Source organism: Dunckerocampus dactyliophorus, chromosome 20 (assembly GCF_027744805.1).
Source record: "Dunckerocampus dactyliophorus isolate RoL2022-P2 chromosome 20, RoL_Ddac_1.1, whole genome shotgun sequence".
NCBI classification, from domain to species: domain Eukaryota; kingdom Metazoa; phylum Chordata; class Actinopteri; order Syngnathiformes; family Syngnathidae; genus Dunckerocampus; species Dunckerocampus dactyliophorus.
This window is the reverse complement of record NC_072838.1, coordinates 8,335,005-8,357,839: the sequence shown is the minus strand read 5'-3', so window position 1 is coordinate 8,357,839 and position 22,835 is coordinate 8,335,005. Positions and strand designations below refer to the sequence as shown.

Sequence of the window (22,835 nt, the reverse complement as noted above, 5' to 3'; positions counted from 1 at the left end):
CATGTAAACAGCCAGATATTGTTTTTTTTTAAAATAAGCAGTCTCACTCAAAACATATTTTTAAAAACCTTTTATTGAAGACACTCAACACGTCACTGACAGCACACTCTAATAAAAATAGTAAATATAGTCGCATCTGCTTGTTTTTAAAAAGTGTCAATTTTTACATGTGGTAGAGCTTGACATTTGGACATGGAGTATGACATCCCTTAAAGCCATACCATGAACAGTTATGTCAATTCCTTTATACGAGCATACAGTACATGATGCAAACAATGCAAAATATTCAAACAATACTGTATACAATTAAATAAAACATATTCATAACACCTCATCTTCCCTTATTAGGTTCGACTTTTCCCAATCATGTCTTAGTTCATTATACAGTATATTATTCCTTTCAGGAAGTACAGTATAAAAAAATCCCTTCAGATCCACCAGTATTAAATGTTCCTTATCTAAAATACAGTACAGTTGCTATATGAGAATCCAATCTTCAAATGACTACATGCTAATACAATGAAAGGTAAATATTGAGAAATGAAAGGTATGTCGGGCTGCAACCAATGATTATTTTCTTGTTTTGCCTAAAAGACAAAGATGAAAAAATATTCACATTTGAGGAGGCTGAAATCAGAAGATATTTACATTTTTAAATCAAGAAAGGACTGATCGAATACGAAAATAGGTGCCAATTAATTGGATAAATAATTGTTGCAGCTCTAATGGTACTGTATATAGTCATTGGCAGGCACCCATTAAGACAACACTGACACTCTTTGGCCATTCTGCTAAAGTCTATCCATCCATTCAACAACATCAGCAGTTTGTCTTAGCACTTACGGTATGCGACCTTTAACACTGACACATGACGGGGAAATGTAAGGCTGCAGCTACGTTTAATACAGCTATGGTATTTGACGACATATACAAACATAATACAGCGACTGCATTAAACAGGAGTAAGGCAGTGAGTGTGTGCATGAAAACAGGATAACAGAACGTCGCTCAGGCACTGTTGTGTTGCTTTGAGGTACAGTGTGTGACCAAATAAATGATACACACATGGACAAGATGCCGTTTTGATGAATGACCGGACTCAGATTAAGAAGTAAAAAAAAAAACATCAAAACAGGACACCCTTTACTTTACTCATGCTTCCTCTGTCTGCATGTAATATTGATGGGGGTCTGGTGTCTCTTTTCTCTTTTCAGTCATAGCTTAAAGGCTGGTAAACCTACTCATCCATGGGAGTATTTACACTTAAAACTCTATCGTTGTGCCTTCCTAAAAACAGCATAACAATAAAATAAGTCAAAAACAACAACAATACTGTCAGTTTTCCATTAGATACACATATGATCAGTTTCATCTTATGCAGTCGGAAACCGGAATCTGACGAAGCGGCCGAGAAAATAATAACGTGGGTGTGTTTTATACCAGCCACTTCTCCATACAAGTGTGAAAAACAGTCTCATTAGAGTGCCACCACACGTGTTGGACGTCAGGAACGGAACACAAGATCAGATCGCCACGAGCCGCCAACGACTTCAAACCGAAGACATCCTTTAAGTAGACCTGGAGGACGAGGAAAAAGTATTTACTGCACATCTGCACAGCACGGATCTAGACTTATATTATCACTCTGTGCTCAATACATACCATAAAATATTGACATTACAATAAAGTCGTTTTAAATGAAGTCAATCATTATAATACGTAAGTACATAAATATTCTGTTATTTATTCATTTCAATTGAAAATATGTATGTGTGTGCATACACACACATACATACAGTTCGGTATATAGATAGATAGATATATCGATATATATAGATACAGTATACTACTGAGTACTGTATAGCACCACATACTGTATATTCTAAATGCATTTTCTGTATGTACATCATGTTTACGTTCCTGGCAGTTTTGCATACAGGTGTCCCTCGCCACATCGTGCTTTGATTTTCACTGCTTCACTCTATCAGGGTTTTCCAATCACATACATGAATAAATGATGCTGTTTCATGGTTGAATACGGCCGATTCAACAAAATTAAGCAATGCCGTGCATAAAAATGGCTAAATGAAATAAAATCCAAATACAAGGAATTAAGAAGGCACATTCAAATTGTGAATGTAGTATTCTACATGGGTCACTGGGTGTCAGTAATTGTTCGGTGAGACAAGGACCAGGCTTGATCACCAGAACAGCAGGCTTTTATTTTAGGTTTAAGTTATCTCGCAACGGGCACAATAATAGTAATAATAATTGTAATCATAATAATAACAACACGGGCTACTGTTGTGGCCCTAATCAAGCAAAAACTCAAGTCTGAACCCCCAATGTCACTTCCTGTACACACATCCAGAACACATTTATTGCAACACACACAAGCATGAGTCCTATTTATGTCTTAAATGGCTTATTTTCTTTGATTATATCTACTACACTGGGTAAAACAAGTGTAAAGGTGACTATAGGGGTGTTATTTCATGTCTAGAGGGCTTTTAATGTTTAAAACCGTATTTAGAAGGTCATAAACAGGTTTTCTATGCTCTAACTATGAAAATATTCCATTTATAAATAAGGAATCTTACTTATTTACTTATTACATTTGGGTCTGGAACCAATTAACTGCAATAAACGAGGGATTGCCATATTTGTATATGTATTATTCATTATTATTAAACTCATATTTGAATGTAATCATTGTATTTTTATCTAATAATTGCTTGTTTCCTGCTTTTCCCTTTATGACTAATACACTACCAATGGCTGCTCCTCAAATGACAATTTGTAAACACTAAACTCATACGGTGTGTGAAGTTTCCACTCACGTCTTGACTCTGCATCTCAACAACGGTCTCGTTGTCGTCGAAGAATCCAAACTGACTGCAAAAAAAAAAAAAAAGTACAAGCGAGACAAGCTTGTAAATGTGTGAAAGCATCATATGAGTGTCATCTGTTTGTCCACATGCAAAGGGAAGAAAACCACTCGTGTGTGAGCTGTGAGCAGGAAATGATCCATGGCAGGAGTAATATAGCAAATACTAATAATACTAATACTAACAATCCTGACATAGTTGAGCAACACTGTATTTAATGGACACATTTTAAGTGTTCCAACAGAACAATGGTTTTAGAATGGGTAGCAACCTCAACCCTATTGAACAGTTGTGGACTGTGCCAGGAAAGCAACCATTTTAAATGAAAGGAATTTGACCCAGAATGGTCAAATATGCACCCACATATTGTTTTTAAAAATCATTAACGCTGTCTAATCATTCCACTCTACAAAGGTAACAGCTCAATTCAATCATGAGGGGTCCAAAAATGATATGACATCCATTCCTGTGGCAATACATGCAAGTGTGTGTTAAGCTACAATGAAGGAAATCTCACCTGGACTGCCAGGGGGTGATGACTCCATCGTCTGGTCCTCCCACAAGCACCAACTTGCTGATTTTTAAGAAGTTTTTCTTCCACTCTGATGGAAAAGATCATCGTTGTTAATCATCCATTCATTTTCTATGCCGCTTATCGTCATTAGGGTCGCGGGGGTACGCTGGAGCCTACCTATCCCAGCTGACTTTGGGTGAGGGGAGGGGTACAAATAATAAGCATGACTTTGCTGACCTGTTGAATTCGGATTGGGTCTCTCACTGTTGAGCAACGCCAGATAATCACTGCTGTTTACATACATGTCCCTGTGGTGGGGGTCTGAAGAGGAGGCAACATAACATGAACGTGAATTAAAAAGCTAAAAATGTATATAATCCTGTGTATGACAAAGTTAGTGTTTGAGTCTCACCATTCCAGTAGTTGCAGATGGATATCCTCTGGCCTATGGCTGTGTAACACAGGTGGTACAGGTTGGACTTCACAAACTGCGGGAAAAGGTACCTCAAGTAGTCGGTATCTGGAGGGGGAGTTAGAGGATTAACTGACGAATATGAGCAGAAACAGGACCTTGTAGTGTTTCCCTTGTAGTGACAGCCCGCCACAATTCAACTTGGACCGCAACAAAAAGAGTTGGCACTTCCTTATTTTTAAAAAGACTTGGCGCTACCCATTCGCCCTCGCTCAAAACACATCATTTTTATTTTTTCTCTAAACACATTATAATGGGACTGTCTGTGTAGCTAATTCACTCATTCAATCCCAGGCATTTTTCAAAAGACAACCCCTTCAGCACTGCCGATTTTGACTGATCTTTCAAGGCAAACAGAATGTTGTGTTCTATGGCTTTATAAACATGGAAAAGAAAGCTTAGACTCCTGTCTTTCACCAGGAAAAAAACTTAGTTTCTGTATTTTTCAGTTCTTTAGTCATCAGCAGTAGAATGTAGGTACGTTTCAGAAACGACTTTGTGAAAAGATAAATAATTTTACTTTGACACAAATATGTTTTGCGTTTGTGACAGCTTAAATTCCCCTACAATGCGTCATTTTTTTTCGTATAGTATGCAACGTAACAGCTGGCTTTATGCAAGGGCTTCCTCTTCCTGTCATGTGTGTTTCTCCCTCCTCTCATGATGCACTTCTGCCACCTAGTGGCGTTTTTTATGGCACTAAAATTGCTCTCAAGGCTAATCCATTGGTGAGGAATTGCATCATCACCTCCTTTGGCCTCTCGCGCAAAATACCCCGGAAAAGATGTATAAATACGTTGTTGGGATCGGGCATTCGGGTTTATAAAAACGTATAACTACATATTTGGTATTGAAGGAGTTAATTTATGTAAGTCAATAACTTCAAGATCTGTTATAACGGTTAAAAGCATGTCACACATCTCGTTTGCCACAAACACAAAAGCTCCGTTTTACCGTTTCACTCCCAACTCAACGCCACACAGCCACTGTAGTCTTGTGGGAAACACCGCCTGGATTGTGCGCCATTTAGAGGAGGAACTCACCTCCGTATTGTCCGGCTTGAGGAGAGGACAGCGAGATGAACGTGTGCACGTTGTGATCAGGCAAAGTGGAGAGGATTCCTCTGCAAACCAGCCCACCTGGAATGACATTAACAACATAATGTACTCAGCAAAATATCATGATGTCATCAGTGGTTGACTCTCCAAAACGTTAGCACAAAACACCTTTTTATAGCTTTAAAATGATAGTTTTACATGCATAAAACAATTCTAAATGCATATAAATGAATAACGAAAGGGATAAATGAGCATTTAAGATTACTTTTACCTTCACGGAAGACATGACTGTTCCCAAAGACACAATGTGGCAGCGAGAACACCACCTTCCTGTTTTGCCATGAGTTATTTTTTTAATTCAACAGTGTTTCTCACCTTCTTGATCAAAATGCTGGCACTTGCCACTTTCTTTGGCCCGATTTTGGGCTACTGAGGTGAGAAACACTACCGAATTCAAGAAATAACTCATGGCAAAACAGGAAGGTGTTCGTCTCGCTGCCACATCGCGTGTCTTTGGGAATTGAAGGTTTTGTTTTAACATTTTTGGCTTTCTGGAACGGGTTAAGTGGATTACACGATTTCTTATGCTAATTAATGACTCTAAACAAGGTTCCACTGTGAATCTACAGCGCCTAAGGTGGTTGTTCAAATTTGAAGGATGGGAGGCGTAATAATGTTTGCCGCAGTTAAAACATGCTACCACCACGTCAAAGGAAACATGTACACTTTATAGAGAACAGAGATCAGCTTTTGCAATAACACTGTAACAACTCAACACGTCATCCAAAACAAACTGCATGCGTGATCCACGCACGCCCTCACATAAAAACACACCTTGAGAGTAGCAGATAAAATGGACTCCATCGGCAGAGTTTTGCATGATCGGATAAATAGCGGCCTTGAAACCCTCCACTTGCTTCCACATGGGCTGCAGACTCGCACTTCGGTCGAACAAGTCGATCACGGTCACATTTGTTCCAGGATGAGACTAAAGGAGAGAGAAGGAGAACGTGTCGATGTCAGTCATTTAACAGTCAGATGTCTCTCTTGCCACAATCAAAATACTTTATAGGGGGGATAAAATGCCAAGTAAAAACAAAAATCCAAGTATTTAATGATGATTTTACAATAGTAATAAATGCATACAACATAATATAAGAAAAGAGAAATATAAGGTGTAATTCCAGAATCATCTACATAATGCAGCGGTTTTCAATTAGGACAGAATTTTTTTCCACACCCTTCGTGTTTTGAAATACTATTGACAACCTGTAGTATTTGCTTTTATTAGCATTTATATTTATTAATATTTATAGAATTTTTTTAAAAAGGTTCTTTATTGTTATAGCATCTTTCAACCATGAATAAAAACACTAACCGTTGTGCCAACCTTGAAGACATTTCATGATTATAGTTATCGGTAGGGAAGGTAATTAATAGACATAATTATGCACTAATTACCTGCTGCAATGAATGTGAAACTTAGCTGGTTTCTTAGTGGAGCAGTTGTCAGGTGCCAATTGCGACTAGATAAATACGAATAAAGGCGAGGAGGATGTGGACTATCAAGTGATCGGGCGTGTTCCCTAATTTCTCAGGGAATAATTCCTGGAATCTGAAATATGAAATACTTTCACTTCACAGAAATGTGTGATGCCTGGTTTCAACCGACATATTTAACTTTCACAAGAGCAACAAAAGATGGAAGTTAATCTTTTGCTGAGTCAATATTACCTTATCTTCACAACCAGGTTGGAAAACGGTTGAAAAGCTTGCGGTAAGGTGGTAAAAAAAAAAAAAAGGAACACATTTTTATGGGGGGAAAAAAGGTTTATGCATACATACAGAACAGAAATGACACTTAAAACTGCTTCTATCAAACCAACCACTGCTTTGATTGGATGTGTTTAGTGATTGAATCAACTCGCAAACATCATTTATAAAAATCGTGCTCCTAAAAGCAAATAATAAATTTGAGCACCCACCTCGTTAATAAAACGTTGTAGGTTCTTAAAATCTCCCGAGCTGTCGAACAAGCCGTGCACGATGACCACCGGCTTGTAGGCGACCACAGCTGCCCAGAGACCTCCAGCCAAAAGCGGCCAGAAGACACCGACTGCAACGCTACTCCGGTTTACCAAGCCAGTGACAAAGCCCTTCATGATAACCTTTTTCAAAAAAATAAATACTCTATATAAAACCGTTCTCTATTAAAACAGAGAGGTGATAAATACACTTAAATTAAAAGTTAAAAACCACTCCATTTCATCTTTAGCCAGACATCACAGCGTTATCGTGTTTTTATTTGTTCCGGTCTACATTTAAACGTCACGCCTCAGATGTTACGTCACATCCGATGAAGAAAAAAAATCACCGAAGACCTCATAATTACTGGATCATAGGTTAACTTCCCTCCACTTTTTCAAATTGCTGCGGATTGTCTTTAATTATGGTAATGTGAACTGAAAGCGATTTTTAATCAATATATTATTTTATCTGAATTATTTTTTTGATTTAAATTGACTCGTTGACTGACAGGCTGCCTTCTTATCATTACTTTCTGCAATAATAAAATTATTATATTAGAATAGTATTACCATTACTTTCTGTAATAATAGCACCAATAATAGTGGTAATAATAATTTTACACATAATTTTTTTGAATTTTAAAATCCTAATTACACTCTTCGGAATGAATACTTTTTATTGCTTTTTTTTGGTTATTAAATAAATAAAAATGATTTTCAACAGAAGTATTATTTAATCACCAACATAAATTTAAAATAACAATATGAATCGTTTTATTTTCTATAATTCAGTATTAATAATAATGATAATGTTACCCATGACCATCCATCCATCCATCCATGTATTTTTGGTTTATTATAAAATTTCTCTAATTGCACCATTTTGAGTCCATACTTTTAATTGCTTAATTTTTTCTATTAAATAAATAAAAATCATCAAAATTATTTTCAATACAGTAGTTAAATAGATTTGTTATATTAATATCCAATGGAAATTGACAGTAATATCCATTTTCTACTGCTTATGCTGTTGAAAGGTGAAAGACTTATCGCCATTCAATCACAGGGCATAAAACCATAAAATTATGATGAATCTATTTCATTGATTACTGCAAATCATATCAGAATGCTTCATAAGTGTCTTAAAAGCTTTGTCCTGGCAAAAATTGGGTAAAAACACATTTATTCTTGCTAACCTCTGAGCTTTGGTTCCATATAAAATGCTCAATACAATCCTTAGGCTTGTTTCATGTTGAAAAAACTTGGACACACCTCTTAAGTCAGGGCTTGACAAAAATGGCACCCAGGCCATACTTTGGACACCGCCGCTTAATGCTAAACATACAAATTATACGGTGAAGCTGTGTTTTTGTGAATATTTCTGCGAAAGACGCTGGGGTCATAGCTTTAATCACATTCTTAAAGCTGAAAAAGATTAAAAACCACTGTCTTAATCGATTAATCACCCTGAACATTCATTGTCATCATTCTTAATCTTACAGATCAGCATGGCTGGACTCCTTGTCCCGTACGTGTAAATTCGGCAATGATTCCACACCGCCAACAACCAAGCCAGTGCAATAACATGAACTTTATTAAGCACGCCTGACAAACCAGGTCACAGAAGCTACACAACCTTTAATGAAACACCACACACATTTGTGACATCCTTTCTTTTCATCTTTTGGTCCAAATTTTAAACAAAGTGATTAATCTACACATGATTTCCCCCACATAATCATTTCATAATGGTGGTTAGTGCAACATATACAAGCTTTGGCTGTGATTAATGCTGGAGTGATTCACTTTTTGCACAAAGATAGAATGCCATGCTTGCAGTTTTGTAGTAACAAAGCAAACCTTGCTTAAGACCGAGTGGCATGCATAAGAACAATCCACTCTCCATGAACAGTTTGACATGTTTAGAAGATCATGTTTGTTTTCACCTTCCGGGAGTCTCATTTTGGCTCTCCAGACTAGGTTCCAGTAACTCCTGTAGTTGGCACAGGGTCTCCCTCAGGGTCACACCCAATATTTCTGCATTTGTCTCCTCGCAGCAGTTGAAGGCAATTATAGAAAAGTGGACATGGCCCAACTGTGGGTTGTAACATACGGCATAACCATCAGGAACTAGTGGCCCAAAACACATCACGCTGTCCGTATTCGCAGGCACCTGAAAGCGGGGAAAAAGGACAAATAGACAAATTACATCTAGTAGTAGCATGCTGATGATACTGTAGGTGAAAGGAAAAGTGCTATGGATGCACAACAAAGTGGTCCTCAAAAGTGGGGGACTTATGTGTATCAGAACACAAATATGCAAGCTAAGTTAAAAATAAGCAATAATATAATAATTAAACAAAACTAAATAAGAAATATGAACTAATAATAAATACAATTTATATTTTAAATAAATAAATAACAATCTAAACAACAGTTAAACAGTGGAACCCATTTATGTTTACGGACTGGCTGACTGACATCGACACAAGCAGTTGTTGACATAAACAAAATCAAAACTAGCTGTTGCTTGCACATTTACTTGTGACTTTGACCAGAGACAGAAGGAGACTTAGTGTTAATACAGCCTATTAAAAATATGCATATTTAAGCCAATTTGACATATTTTGGGCCAAAATTAAGCCTTTTCAAGCATAATAATGGATAAATGAACTAAAATACAAATATTTAGAAGCTGCATACGAAGATGTTGTGATATGTAGTATTCTACACTGGTCACTAGGTGTCAGTAATGTTACATTGATGAAACAACAGCCACCACAGGAAGTAATGTACAGAAACAGGAAGTAAAAAGGGAACAAGGAACTCTCCCAATTGCAACATGCATCAGGCTATATTATTATGTCTATATTGGGTAATATGAGTGTAAAGGTGATTGTAGGGGTGTTATTTCATGTCTACTGGGCTCTAATAATGTTAAAAACCATATTTAGAAAGTCATGAACAGGTTTTCAATGCACTAACTACAAAAATATGAAATTTCTAAATAAGTAATCCTATTTGGGGAAAATTAACTTATCACGGTCGCGTCTGGAACTAATTAACCGCGACAAACGAGGGATGGCTGGGTTTAAAAAATATTGTCGAGACGTGTCTTCTGCAGAAAAAAACGGCCTATTTTTGAAGAAAAATACATAAAAAGTAAAAAATATAGATATTTTCACAACTAAAAAATACACACATACACACAAACACACCTGGCCTGTTCGGAGTTTCCAATGTGTTGCCAGACCATAGGCGGTATCCATGAAGATTTTGGGAACGCTCCATCCCTCTTCGATGGCTTGCAGCTTCAGGCCCAGAAGGTGCCGGTCTATGCCGTGTCCTTTAAGTACCTGCATGCAGCACAAAACATATCTGTGTGAATAGAATGTCTGTGGGAATTTCTTGACGAGCTTTTACACATATTTTGATACCTGGGTTGTCAAAGCTGAGTAGGCTTCAACAGCTTCTCTGAACAGCTGGAGCTTGGCTTCACGCTTCACCGCAAAACAAAAGGAATCCTCTCATTTAGTTGCGGTGCAGTGTTTTCCACAAGTAAAACCATTTCAGTAAGCAAACCCGACAGCGTCTCACCGACACAGACGGATCAACAAAGGCGAGGATGAATTTAAGAGTCTGGCTCGTGGGCGAGCGGATGTACTCCGTCCTTCCTTTTCGAAACATCCTCTGAGAGGCAATGTCGCACGTGGGACACACCTCATTGTGAACTCTGCAAAAAGAAGTGTGCGGATAACAAAAGGTCACATACATGCTGCTCTTCAGTCTTCTGAGACAGGCCTTTGAGGTCTAGAACTGTACTACATTATAATGAAAGCTGTTTCTAGTATTTTGATATGTAGTATAAGCATACTGTCGAAACATATACACACTGTACTGTATATATTATACACATTCATACATATACACACATATACTGTAGATGCATTTTGAATTTCACGGCTTCACCCTATCATTCCTCTATTTTCTATGCTGCTTATCCTCACTAGCGTCGCGGGTATGAGCCTATCCCAGCTGACTTCGGCCAAGAGGCGGGGCACACCTTGGCCAACCGCAGGGGACATACTGTATAGACAAACAATCGTTCACACTCACATTCATACCTATGGACAATTTTAGAGTCGCCAATTAACCTAATATGCATGTTTTTGGAATGTGGGAGGAAACCGGAGTACCCGGAGAAACAAGAGAACAACCCACACAGGCACGGAGATTCAAACCCATCTCCTGACTGTGTGGCCAACATGCTAACCACTCGGCCACCGTGAGGCCTCACTCTGTTTCTAAACTTTTTCAAAAAGCTGAAAATCAACTATGACGTCACTTCCTGTCCGCCACGCACTCTGCTCCCCTAAGGAACACATTTATAGCAACACACACAAGCATGAGTGTTATTTTTGTCTTAAATAGCTTATTTACTCTTATTATGTTGACTATATTGGGAAATAGGAGTGTAAAGGTGACTATCGGGGGTGTTAGTTCATTTCTACGGGGCTCTAATAATGTTAAAAACTATATTAATAAGGTTACAAACACGTTTCCTATGCTCTAACTACAAAAAATATTCCATTTACTATATAAATGTGGAATCCTGCTTAGCGGAAATTCACTTATCGCGGCCGGGTCTGGAACCAATAAACCGCGCTAGACGAGGGATTACTGTCTAGGTTTCCTTGCCTGTAGTAGGCCAGCTGCAGCGCCACTTGGATGAAGGAGTTTGGACTCAGGGCGTGCTGCTTGGGAAGATCTTTGCCAAACTTCGTGAAGTTAAAGACGTTGACATCCAGGTCATTGATCAGTCTGTAACAACATTTGCACACAATTCTTTATCATGCAGGAGGAAATACACCTGAGAAATAAACAAACAAATAAATAAATAAATAGAAGCCATTTTCATGTTAAAACTGTCACACTAGATTTGGCTGTGAGGAGTCAGCTTACTCAGTATCATCATTATGAGGCGGCAACGAATACAAAACGACCACACCTAAGCCACAAGACCTTTTTTTTGAGTGAAGGTTTGATTGATAGCTTGAAGATGATAACCGTGTTTACACGCATCCGGAGTGGAAAAACAAACATGTGGTTGACAGTGTACAGCGAGATTAGTCTTTGCTTTTGCTTTTTGCTTTTTTGCTTTTTTTAAAAAAAAAAAAAAAAAAAAAAAAAAAAAAAAAAAAAGAGATTAGTCTTTGCTTATCACCAAAGGCTTTAAACGTCTATCTAACTTACGTAACTCACATATCAAGGTTCTGCTTAGCGTGCTCTATGTCTCTCTTGATGTCTCGATCAATGTGGAAGTAAAGCTTCTTGGGCATTGGAAGGGGCACCAGCGGCGCTCTCCTTGGGTCGGGATTCTCACTGTAAAAAGAACAACAACCATGAAGTAAATACAAAGAATTGGGGATGTAATAATATTGAATGACCGATTATTAGCGATAATGATGACGCTAACAGTCCTAAACACATGTCAGCATAAAAGTGAGCACTTTTTGAAGAACAGGGTGGACTTTAGTTGATTGAGGGGTTGTCGATAGAAGCAGGACCGACTTGTCACAATAACAAATTTTGCTGGTCGATAATTGCGCCAAAATTTATCGACGATAATCGATATATTTTCGACATTAAAAAAAAAAAAACAACAACATATTATCATATGGTTTATTATTATTCAATGATCATTTTGTCATGTCACATTTGCGGCACTAGATGGCACTCAAGCATCGTGCACCTGAGGCACAGAAGCCGCCTACACAGCTACGCAATAGGTAGATAAAAACAGCCAAGACAGTGAGCTAAAATGCAATGTTGCTGATATCTCCCAAGCAATTCCTACTGTTTGCTTTTCAAGCGAACGAAAGGTTGCATTCCTTTTGCAATGTAGCGAGCGACACTGTGAACGCGCACCATTTTGCGATGTTTCGTTTAATATTTACTCCGCCGATCAAACGCCTCAGTAAGCGTTGACTGTCGGGAAGAAGGCTTTGCTTCACATGCACACTGGAACTGTGGCGTTTGGAGTAGAAACGATTACTTTTGTAATCATTAATTCGTCTGCTAGTTAACTGCTTGCACTCGTTGTGCGTAACCCCCGCCTCCCCTACTGGGACAAAGAGGTTTAATAGGTTAGCTGAGCAGATGCTCGCTCTCTTCCGTGTTCATTTCATATGGAGACAATGAACACAGACACATGCAGAGTGAACCCTCTTGTCATCCAGCCTGTGTCCAACAGAGAGACTAACAGTGTAGTGTAGAATTCTACACTAACAGTGTAGAATACTACATATCATCACAGCGACTTTCAGTGTCTTCGGTAGGCCTTGATTTACCATTCATCCATTCATCTCACCAGTAGTGCAGGATGTAATCCAGTAGGGTTGCTATGGGCGGACCTTCGGCTGTGGCTTGTTCATACAGGAGACCCCAGGAGCCGTCCTCGCCCACCACAAACTGCACAAACAACACAAAGTCAACACACCACGGCCTTTATAACGTCTCTATTTGCTCGGCGTGAGCAGCTTGCTTAATCACCTGCAGAGTTTTGTCAAACCAGCGGTTGCCACTGTTGGAGAAGGTCCCGCCTCCATGCAGGACCTGAGCCGCTTTACGGCTGGCATACCTGTCAATCAAAAGGAAATAGGCAGCATTTTTAGGGCACATCAGTGGCATGTTATGCCATTACACTTATGTATGACTTGATATTTGATCTGTGTGTGTGTGTGTGTGTGTGTACTTCTCATCTGATATCCTCATGACAGGTGAATCCAGACACAGAGAAAAAAGTCCCTTCTCTATTGCCCACACCGATTCCTGGTTGAGTTTATCTGAGTCAAACCAGAGTACAGAAAAGGGCAAAGACATACATTCAATTTTGCATAACAGTGAGTCCAGTGCGCTAGCCATTGAGCTAAAAGCCCAGGCCGTCAACTCGATGTCCACTTGATGTGTCAGGGAGTGAGGTCCACCAACGTACTTGCACTTCACTTTACATGTAGTTACACAGCATTTAAACGCGCACACACTTACTTCCTGTTCAGTGCAAAATAAGCTTCAAGATAAAAGCACAGCAGTATTACACAGCAAAACCAAAATACACCCACTTAAATTTAATTTTTGACTGTTAGGCACCGTAAGGAATATTTTTGCACGTACGAAAACTTTGTCATTGAAGGCAACAAAATTGCTTCAGCAGCTCTGTTAGATACGAGTAAAAAAATATCATATGAAAACAGAAAAATCGAAATAAAATTATGCACAAATGCAGAAAACATTTTTTCTCGTGGCTCCAGCCAAAGCAACGGCTATTTTCGGTTTGGATTATGTCGACAACCGCGAAAGTCATGGCCGTCAACATACACAGCTTCCGAAGGCTATGCACAGCATTTTTGCACAACTGCATGAACGTTCACACACGCACATATCATCCTCGCTGACTGTTCGGCAAAAACATACCAGAATGATTTATTGGCTATGCTTCAAAAAATAAATGTGCAGACACTCGCTGAGGACACAAAGCAACACCGATAGGAACACTTTTCTGTGTGTGATTGTGGGTCGGTGTTTTTCGGGTACAGTGGACCCTCGCATATTTGCGATCGCGCACTCGTGACCCCGCAAACTGGTCGATTTTTGGTCAAAATTTAGCATTTTTTTCCCCTCCGAAAATGTTTTTCCCCCCCCTCGCAGAAGACGGATCTCATTCACCCCAAGTATCGTACATACGGAATAACAGGTCTTACATTATTATGCATTAGTGGTGATTACCTGCCGTGCCTTCTCAATTACTTGTGTTTTTTTCGTGCCATTCGGGGTGGCGTCCTAATGTAATCCCTGCGAGTAGGGGTGTCTACTCTACCCCAAAGCCTCTTCTTTTTCAGGTATGTACTGTATGCATGTCACCTCTTAGCAGGCGGTTGTAGGCCTGACCCCACGTGTGGCGGTGTTCGCTGGTCAGGATGCCCATCGGCTCCTTGTCGGTCTTCCAGGACTGAGACCTGATCCTCAACAGCTGCTCATGGATTTGACTCTCTGTCAGACGGGAACCGTCGCTGTTGTATACCTCCAGCTGGAAGAACTGTCAGCAGGGACAGACAAAAAAGTAAAGTTCTTTTTTAACAGACTTTGAATCATCATTTTGTTAAAAGATGCTACGGATGTGTTGTATTTGTCCTGAGCATACTCTCTACTGCTAGTTAAGGTACATCCAAATGAGTCATTCATTCATTCCCTACTACTTTAAACAGCCTTTCTCACTCACGTTCACACCTATGGGCAATTTAGCCACTCCAGTTAACCAAACATGCATGTTCCAGAGTACCGGCAGAACAACAAAGCAGTCATTTATCAAACAAATGGTCATATCATTGCTTTGAGTCAGAGGTGTCCAAACTTTCTCCACCTGAGGGCTGCATACTGAAAAATGGCAGGATGTGATAAACAATTGTTTTTTTCCCCCATCTAAAATTTTCCAACATTTTTTTTGTGATTTTTTTTTTGGACAAAGTCAAATATTGTTTTTTTTTTTTTTTTAAATCTACAGTCATGGGAAAAATGATTAGACCACTCTTGTTTCTTCAACGCTAGCTAGCCCAGGTAAAATCCTCATGGGAACTAACCCAGTGAGGTTATTCAATGCCCAGTGACAAGACCTCACGTCATCATGAACAGCACACAGGAGAACGAAAAGCTCAATTCTGCCTGACCTGATAGTTCCTGACTACGGTGATGTGTGTTGGTGACCGGCGATGGGTGCCGTGATGAGCGATGTAGTCATGCTTGGGGCCCGGGATGCGACATGAGGAGAAGAGCAGGGGGTAGAGGTCCATGCATAGCGGCTTGCCTCGCATGTACTCCACTGGCAGCTGGCCACTAAGACACCACACAAGTCATTCAGTTCAAACAAGCATGTGATGAATTATGCATTATTATAGTACATTTTGTGACATCGCTTCTTTTTCAAAAACAATTATCAAATGTGGGGTTGTTCTATGTTATTGTGGTTCTTGTTGAGCCATAAACCGCATACAGCACTGGAATAGAAGGAACAATTTGCACAACGACCAGTTGCACAAGCGTGAAGAATGCACGTGTCTGTGCAAGTTCTCGTGTGTTTAAAACAATAACAGGGAAGTCGTTGCATCACGATACAGGCTGCTTTTTGGAACCAAAGGAGAGGAAGGAGAAACAAGCTGTGTTCATTTTCATTGGAGGCAAGTTCCAATTTTTTACAATTAGACTACTCTACATGTTTGAGTTTATTTTGAAGACATGGTTACATTGAAGTACAGTGGCACCTCGGTCGGCGTGTTTTCCCAAAGTTTGAGTACATCTTAAGGTCAGCGTACAATATGCCGCGCATCTCGACACGTTATTACCTCATTCAATCCCAGCCATTTTTCAAAAGACAACCCCTTCAGTAGCGGCCATTTAGACGATTTTGACTGATCTTTCAAGGCACGCAGAATATTGTGTTGTATGGTTATATAAACATGGAACCTACCAAAAGAAAGATTAGACACCCGTCTTTCATCAGAAAAAAAAATGTGTTTCTACATTTTTCCGTTCTTTAGTAATCAGCAGTACAACATAGGTACGCTTCAGGAAAATATCAGTTCCCGACTAAAAAAGGAAGAAAATCATCTTTTTGTGAAAAGATACATTTCAAGCATAACTTTCACTTTGACACAAATATTTTTTTTCTTTTGTGACAGCTCAAATATCTAAAAAACTATACCAACATAAACAACACAAAAACGGGTTGTTTTACATCAAAATAACTATTTATAAACATAACACCATGAACTATTTACAATTCTCACATTTGGAACTGAACTATGTGTGTGCACGTGTGTGCGCGCGTGCGTGCGTTAAAAATGCCCTACAATGTGTAACATTCTGCAAGCTAGACTCCTCCGCTCTCTCACTTCTTCCTTCCTGTCATGTGTGATTTTTCTGTTAACATGATCCCTGCCGAGCTCTTATCAAAGGCACTTCTGCCACCTTGTGGCCGTTTATAGGGCTTAAAAGTGAAATGTTAACGCATGTTAATGCATTAGTGGACAGTTGCATCATCACAGCATCCTATTTGAATGCCAATACATGGAAACAGGAACCGAAAGTCAGCTCAGTCGCCCGTCTATGATGTCATCAGCGGTTGACTGTCGTTCTTTGCCAACTAAGACACTTAAGCCACAAGTAACACAAAGCACGTTTTTATACCTTACAATCATATATGTACGATCTAAATGCATATAAATGATGAAAGAAAGGGATAAATGTACATTTAAGGTTACTTTTGCCTTGATAGAAAACGCGATTGTTGACAAATTATGACAGCTACTTCTTGAATTCAATAGTGTTTCTCACCGCCTTTATCCTTGCAACTTTCTTTCTTTCTTTCCACCGTGGGTTATTTTGCAGCCGTGAGCAATAAGAAAAGCAGATACTAAATTTCCTTGGGGAGGTTGACAATGCATTCTAACGGCATGGCATTGGTCTCTGAGTGTTCTGAGCTCCTGTTTCCATGCCAGTGTTGTATTGAGCAGAATAACGCTATCTGGAGACGTGCCTTCCTGGCACTGTACGGCTGCAAGTGTGGGCATATAAACTTAGACACCAATTCGCTTCATACGGCAAAGAAATACCACACCATGCCAGCGGGGCTGGAGGCCAGCGTACACAAATAGCAAGGTGGCAGATTAAAGGGTCATTAGGGGATTACCGCAGGTTGTGTTGAGTTCGCCACGGAGATCAGTTTACATCTGATAAATGGATGTTTCTGAGAGGCGATCATCATACCCAGATGATGATGTCATAGACAATTAACAGATCCTGTTTGCATTTACAGTATAGTAAGCCATCGACACTGAAGCGTTCAAGCATGAAGCATGATCCTGTGCTATTTTCGTATGTGGGACAGCATCTTTTAGGACTTACGTGTTCATTTTGGCCTTAAAATCAAGCACTGCTGCAATCAGTTTGGATGCAAACCTGCAAAAAGAAGACAGGAGACAGTCTGTCTCAAAAGATATCCTCCCCATACTACCAAAAATAAAAATAATGATTACAAATTTAAAAGAAACAATCAATAAAATAAAAAAAAACATTAAAAATAAAAAACAATTATTACAAATAAAAATTGCAATAAATAAATGAATAAAATTACACTTCTCGTTATGCAGTAGTGTCAGTGATAATGTTGCTCTTTGTCCAGTGTTTGTCCATTTCTGCACGCGAGGATGAAATGTATTCTTAATAATATTTTATTTTTTACCTATCAAGTCAAAACACCTTTTTCCATTTTCTTAAATAATATACCGGTACTTGATAAATACAATCTAGTGTGTTATTAATATTATTTTATTTTTAACTATCACTTTTTTACCTATTTTCTTGAGAAATATACTAAAATAAAAATCTAATCCAGTGTGTTATTAATAATCTTTTTTTTTTTTAACTATCGGGTTAAATCAGTTTTTCCATTTTGCTTCAGAATATACTTCGACAAAAATAAAATGTAATGTACTATTAATAATGTTTTATTTTTATTTTTTTACAATCAAGTCAAATGAACTTTCCACTTTCTTTAAGAATATACTCAAATAAAAATAAAACCTTGCGTATTTTTAATATTTGATTTTTGACTATCAGGTCAAATCACGTTTTTGCCTTTTTTTTTTTTTTTTTAAAGGTATAATAAAAGTAACTTTTATCTTTGGTATTATTAACAATAGTGAGGATAAGCGGCATAGAAAATTGATATATGGATTATTAATAATATTTTATTTTTGACTATCATGTCAAAACACTTTTCCCATTTTCTTGAAGAATATACTCAAATCAAAAATAAAATCTAGTGCATTATTTATAATATTTGATTTTTGGCTATGAAGTCAAATCACCCTTTTTCTATTTTCTTTAAGAAAACAGTCAAATAAAAATAAAAGGTTGTGTATTATTAATATTTTATTTTGGACTCAAAAGTCCCCCCTACCACACCCCACATTTTCTTTAATAATATACTAGAATAAAAAAAGACAATCTAGAGTATTACCAATAATATTTTATTTTTGACTATCAAGACAAATCACCTATTCCCATTTTCTTTACGAATATACTCAAATGTTATCAAATCTAGTGCATTATTAATAACATTTGTTTTTTTTTTTTTTTATATCAACTCAAATCACTTTTTCCTCCCCTTTTTCTTTAAGAATGCACTCAAATAATCGCACAGCAGCCAAACATAAGATAAGACGACTAACTATTGTGCCTCACGTATCACTCCATTCCCTCGGTATGTGGGAATGAGCAAGTGTGTGCGTGCAGCGCGGCGCAGCATGTGTTCACTCACAAGAGTTGCCCCCTCCAACCATTATAATCTCTCCTTGGTAGAGAGATGGCCGGGTTCGAGTGCACAGGCAATGGCAGGCGACTCTCCAAGTAGGCCCACTGCACCCACCAGTCTGAGATCTATGGGGATGGGGGACACACACACGTTTAAAATATACTGCTGCTGAACTAAGCTTGTAAAATGTGGAAAAACATGTTTCAAAACTTGCACAAAAGAGACCAAACTCCAATGTGTTTCCATGTATGTTTGTCCAGGCTGCTCAGTACAAAGCTGCGTGTACTGTAGTGTGTAGCATGCGGGACGATGTTCATTGCACGTCGTTATTACTGCGGGAGAGGAGACACTTTGTTTAATGTTGTTAACTTATTTTTACTAGGGCTGTCAAAAATAACGCGTTAACGGCGGTAACTAGTCTTTTTTTTTCGTGTAATGAACGCGTGCGCACCAGAGCAAGCACGCCTCTCTGTTATGACGGCAGACGGGATCACAGCGGAGCGTCCCCACACCGTCACACAGAGTCTGACGCTCTTTTCTAACTTCTCCAACGTCCAACGTGAAACTAACTTCACCACAGTACACCACGGACATGTCTGCATGGTGGTGTTGCATTTTCTTCTTCCTGCGGGTGGTGGGAGTGCAGTGGCAACCAGCTGTGAGGCGCATTACCGCACCTACCATGTTGGAGTGTGGGCCAGAGTTACGAACGTTATACGGCAACAGGATATCGTGGCGGACGCCGATTTTATCCGATTTTCAAAATACAGCGGATCGGGACATCCCTAGTACTATAGATGTCCGACTGTTTTGTGTGGACTTGAACACAACAGGCAGGCTTGTGTGTGGGAACAGCCACGTTCGCTGATATCCTTTCGGCTACGTTTGCTGATATTCTTCTACCTACGTTTGCTGACAACATGAAAGCACAGGCGGGGCTAAAGGATCAGAATGCTCCGCGGGTGGTATCAAAAAATATGCAACTGTCATGCATGAGGACGATGGTTTTTGATTCATGTTCACGTTTCAACCTCAAAACACATTTCATTGCTGTGTAATGGCTGCCCCTCAGGAGGATATTGTTTTATTTATATATTGTAAAATGTACACCTTTTTTGTGTTGTATTCTGAAAATTATTCAATGAGCTTGACAATGTTCAGGTAAAAAGTATAAAAAAAGTCAAAGTAAAAGCTATATTGGCTCTGTGTGGCCCACCCCCGCTGGAAGCAAATCCATCAGCAACATGTGTGACATTTCCCAGTATGATTAAAAAGCAGACACACACCCAGTTCTTGGTGTGCCTGGCTCTCTTCTCCAGGCCCCGCTGAAGTTGTGCACCGAGACCGCCGGGCCTGCCGAACTCCTGCACCATCCTGCGGGTGTGGCTGAGCTCCTCAGGGGGCAGGAGGGGCTCCAGACCTCTCAGGTAGCCCTGCAGGGTCTGACCCAGAGGGGGCACCGGCTGCGGGCCCACAAAGGTGGACAAACTGAGCTCCTGCCTGGACGTCGCCTGGAAGAAAAGAGCTTTAATGGGAGGTGTGGTTCAATGTCAACGCAACAGGGCCTCTGACAACAGGAAGTGGGAATGGCTGGAATACCACCACTTGCATGTTAGCTTTTACACCACCTAATAGGGACATGTCAATTTAAAAAGCTTATTTAGGTGATTGAATTTTTTCACTTGTGCATATGTAAAATCAAAATAAACTCACTTCCTCTTTTAAATCACTGAAGATTTACATTTTATAATTAGCACACGTTGCAAAATGAATCAAGGGCCGAAAATAGATACATTTCCAAACTTATGACTGCAACGTTAAAGTTATGTCTAAACACAAACACATTCTTACACGAGTGAGCCAAGCTCTGCAGGCTCCTGGGTGAATTTTGCAGGAAATCATGTTTCTTCAAGAATCCAGAAGATCGTTTTGCATCAGGAATTTCTTGTCATCGATTCCTTTTCTGCTTTGGCGCAGTCGTTGAGGGTTCCGATCGTGAAAAGTCAGCCGTGCTCCATCGGGGATGGAGAACAAAAGTCCTCCTTGACCAACAAAGAGTTGAAACAGAGAGAGGCGAACAGTAACAACTAACCTGCCCCCCTTGGTGTTGTAGTTCCAGGGCTTGCAGGGTGCTAGCATGCAAAGTCTCACGTACTGAACTACTTGTAGTCTGAATACAAGCACATGCAGTGACGTCAGAGTGCTTCCGTAAATGACGGCTTGAAAATTACTTGCAATACCGCTTATCTCCATGGCGTGTCACTGTTTCACCAAAATAAGGCACAAAAAAAACTTGTTTACATCTTATATAGGGAGCATGAGGAAATGGTTATGTGTATTTTGACGTACAACTACTACTACTACAAATATTGTAATATTCAAACATTTAGTTACCTGATTTGACTGCGGAATTACAATAATTAAAATGAAATACATGCTACCATATGAAATAGCACAATACTTACTACCATAATAACTTTTCAAACATTTGTTATTTTATATGGCCTATGTCCCTGAAATAAAGGATTTATTTATCGTTTTTTTCTGTACAAATAATATTAATAATGTTAAAAAAAATAATGCTAATGTACCTACTGTAGGCCACTAGTTCAAAATGTTTTCTTTTTAACTTTTTTGTTTGTTTTAATAAATAATGATAGTGGTTTTAATCCAACTCTTTCTCCATGTTTCTGCAATTATTGTTGGTTTGCTCACTTCCTGTGTTTAAATGTTTTCGTTACAATTTTTTAATAGGGAGAGAAAAATGATAAGGAATGTGCCACAATACATAGAAAAAAAGGTTAAAAAAAAGGAGAAATAAAAATAAAATAAAACAAAACAATAGGAAAAACTGACATTAACATTGTATAATGTATACGCTTAAAAAAATGTATAAATAAATGAAATATGGCCTGGGGGCCGTTACCAGTGCGCGACTGTTTTTGCATTGGTCCGCAGCACAAATATAATTTAGCAAGAAAACTAAAAGAAAAACAACAGTAAAAATGGGAAAATCTGCAATAATTTTACAAGAATAAAGTCAAAAAGTTGCAATCTAATGACAAAAAGGTTGAAATGTTAAAAAAAGATGATATTTTTTTAAAGCAATATTATGAAAAACAAGCAAAACAACAAATAAAGTTGGCATTTTTAGAAAATTTTGGGAAAAGTTATGAAAATAAAGTCAATAGTATGGCAATAAATTCTAATTACGAGATGAAAATGTACAAGAAGAAACTTTAAATAGTTGGGGGGAAAAAAACAACCGCAGAAATAAAAAGAAAAAAACAGTTGTAACTTATAAGACTAAACTCATAATATTGTGAGGAAAAATAATGTCATTTTAGTAGCTTTGCGCTGAAATATTATAAACAAAATACTTTTAGAATAATTAAATTAAAAAAAATTTTAGTTAAAAAAGTTAAAAACAAAATAACATTTTAATTTTTGGAAGATTATATTTGGGAAAAGTTACAATATTATGGGAATGAAGTCAAATTCTATTATGG

General features: G+C 38.6%; 2 protein-coding genes across 3 annotated transcripts; both read right to left on the bottom strand.

Moving 5' to 3' along the window:
* Positions 1-63: 63 nt before the first annotated feature.
* Positions 64-7,240, bottom strand: ppt2b (palmitoyl-protein thioesterase 2b). The gene is made up of 8 exons (XM_054763932.1): positions 6,918-7,240; positions 5,767-5,920; positions 4,918-5,013; positions 3,815-3,922; positions 3,640-3,723; positions 3,406-3,490; positions 2,841-2,895; positions 64-1,578 (listed from the first exon to the last, which is right to left on the bottom strand). The coding sequence occupies exons 1-8, from the start codon at positions 7,092-7,094 to the stop codon at positions 1,435-1,437; spliced, it is 903 nt and encodes a 300-aa protein (XP_054619907.1). The 5' UTR covers positions 7,095-7,240; the 3' UTR covers positions 64-1,434.
* A 1,295-nt stretch (positions 7,241-8,535) lies between these two features.
* On the bottom strand, positions 8,536-21,496 carry cratb (carnitine O-acetyltransferase b). 2 transcript variants are annotated; one of them, XM_054764621.1, is made up of 15 exons: positions 21,178-21,496; positions 20,613-20,851; positions 19,333-19,451; positions 17,916-17,969; positions 15,683-15,848; positions 14,880-15,054; positions 13,714-13,804; positions 13,512-13,599; positions 13,330-13,430; positions 12,222-12,341; positions 11,658-11,780; positions 10,557-10,692; positions 10,397-10,459; positions 10,178-10,315; positions 8,536-9,132 (listed from the first exon to the last, which is right to left on the bottom strand). In XM_054764621.1, exons 2-15 carry the CDS (start codon positions 20,697-20,699, stop codon positions 8,902-8,904), a joined length of 1,692 nt encoding a protein of 563 aa, XP_054620596.1. In that variant the 5' UTR covers positions 20,700-20,851; positions 21,178-21,496; the 3' UTR covers positions 8,536-8,901. The 2 variants fall into 2 exon arrangements, with proteins under 2 accessions (XP_054620596.1, XP_054620595.1); XM_054764620.1 differs by having other exon boundaries at positions 20,613-20,837.
* Between the last annotated feature and the right edge of the window lie 1,339 nt (positions 21,497-22,835).

Coding starts and splice junctions, on each gene's coding strand:
- ppt2b (XM_054763932.1), bottom strand. CDS start 7,094: ATGAAGGGCTTTGTCACTGGCTTGGTAAACCGGAGTAGCGTTGCAGTC. Junction 5,014..5,766: donor TTTTATCTGCTACTCTCAAG/GTGTGTTTTTAT, acceptor ATGTCATTCCAG/GTGGGCTGGTTTGCAGAGGA. Junction 3,923..4,917: donor TCAAGCCGGACAATACGGAG/GTGAGTTCCTCC, acceptor CTCCCCCTCCAG/ATACCGACTACTTGAGGTAC.
- cratb (XM_054764620.1), bottom strand. CDS start 21,228: ATGATTTCCTGCAAAATTCACCCAGGAGCCTGCAGAGCTTGGCTCACT. Junction 20,838..21,177: donor GCAGAGCTTGGCTCACTCGT/GTAAGAATGTGT, acceptor CTTTTCTTCCAG/GCGACGTCCAGGCAGGAGCT. Junction 15,849..17,915: donor TTTAAGGCCAAAATGAACAC/GTAAGTCCTAAA, acceptor GTGGTGTCTTAG/TGGCCAGCTGCCAGTGGAGT.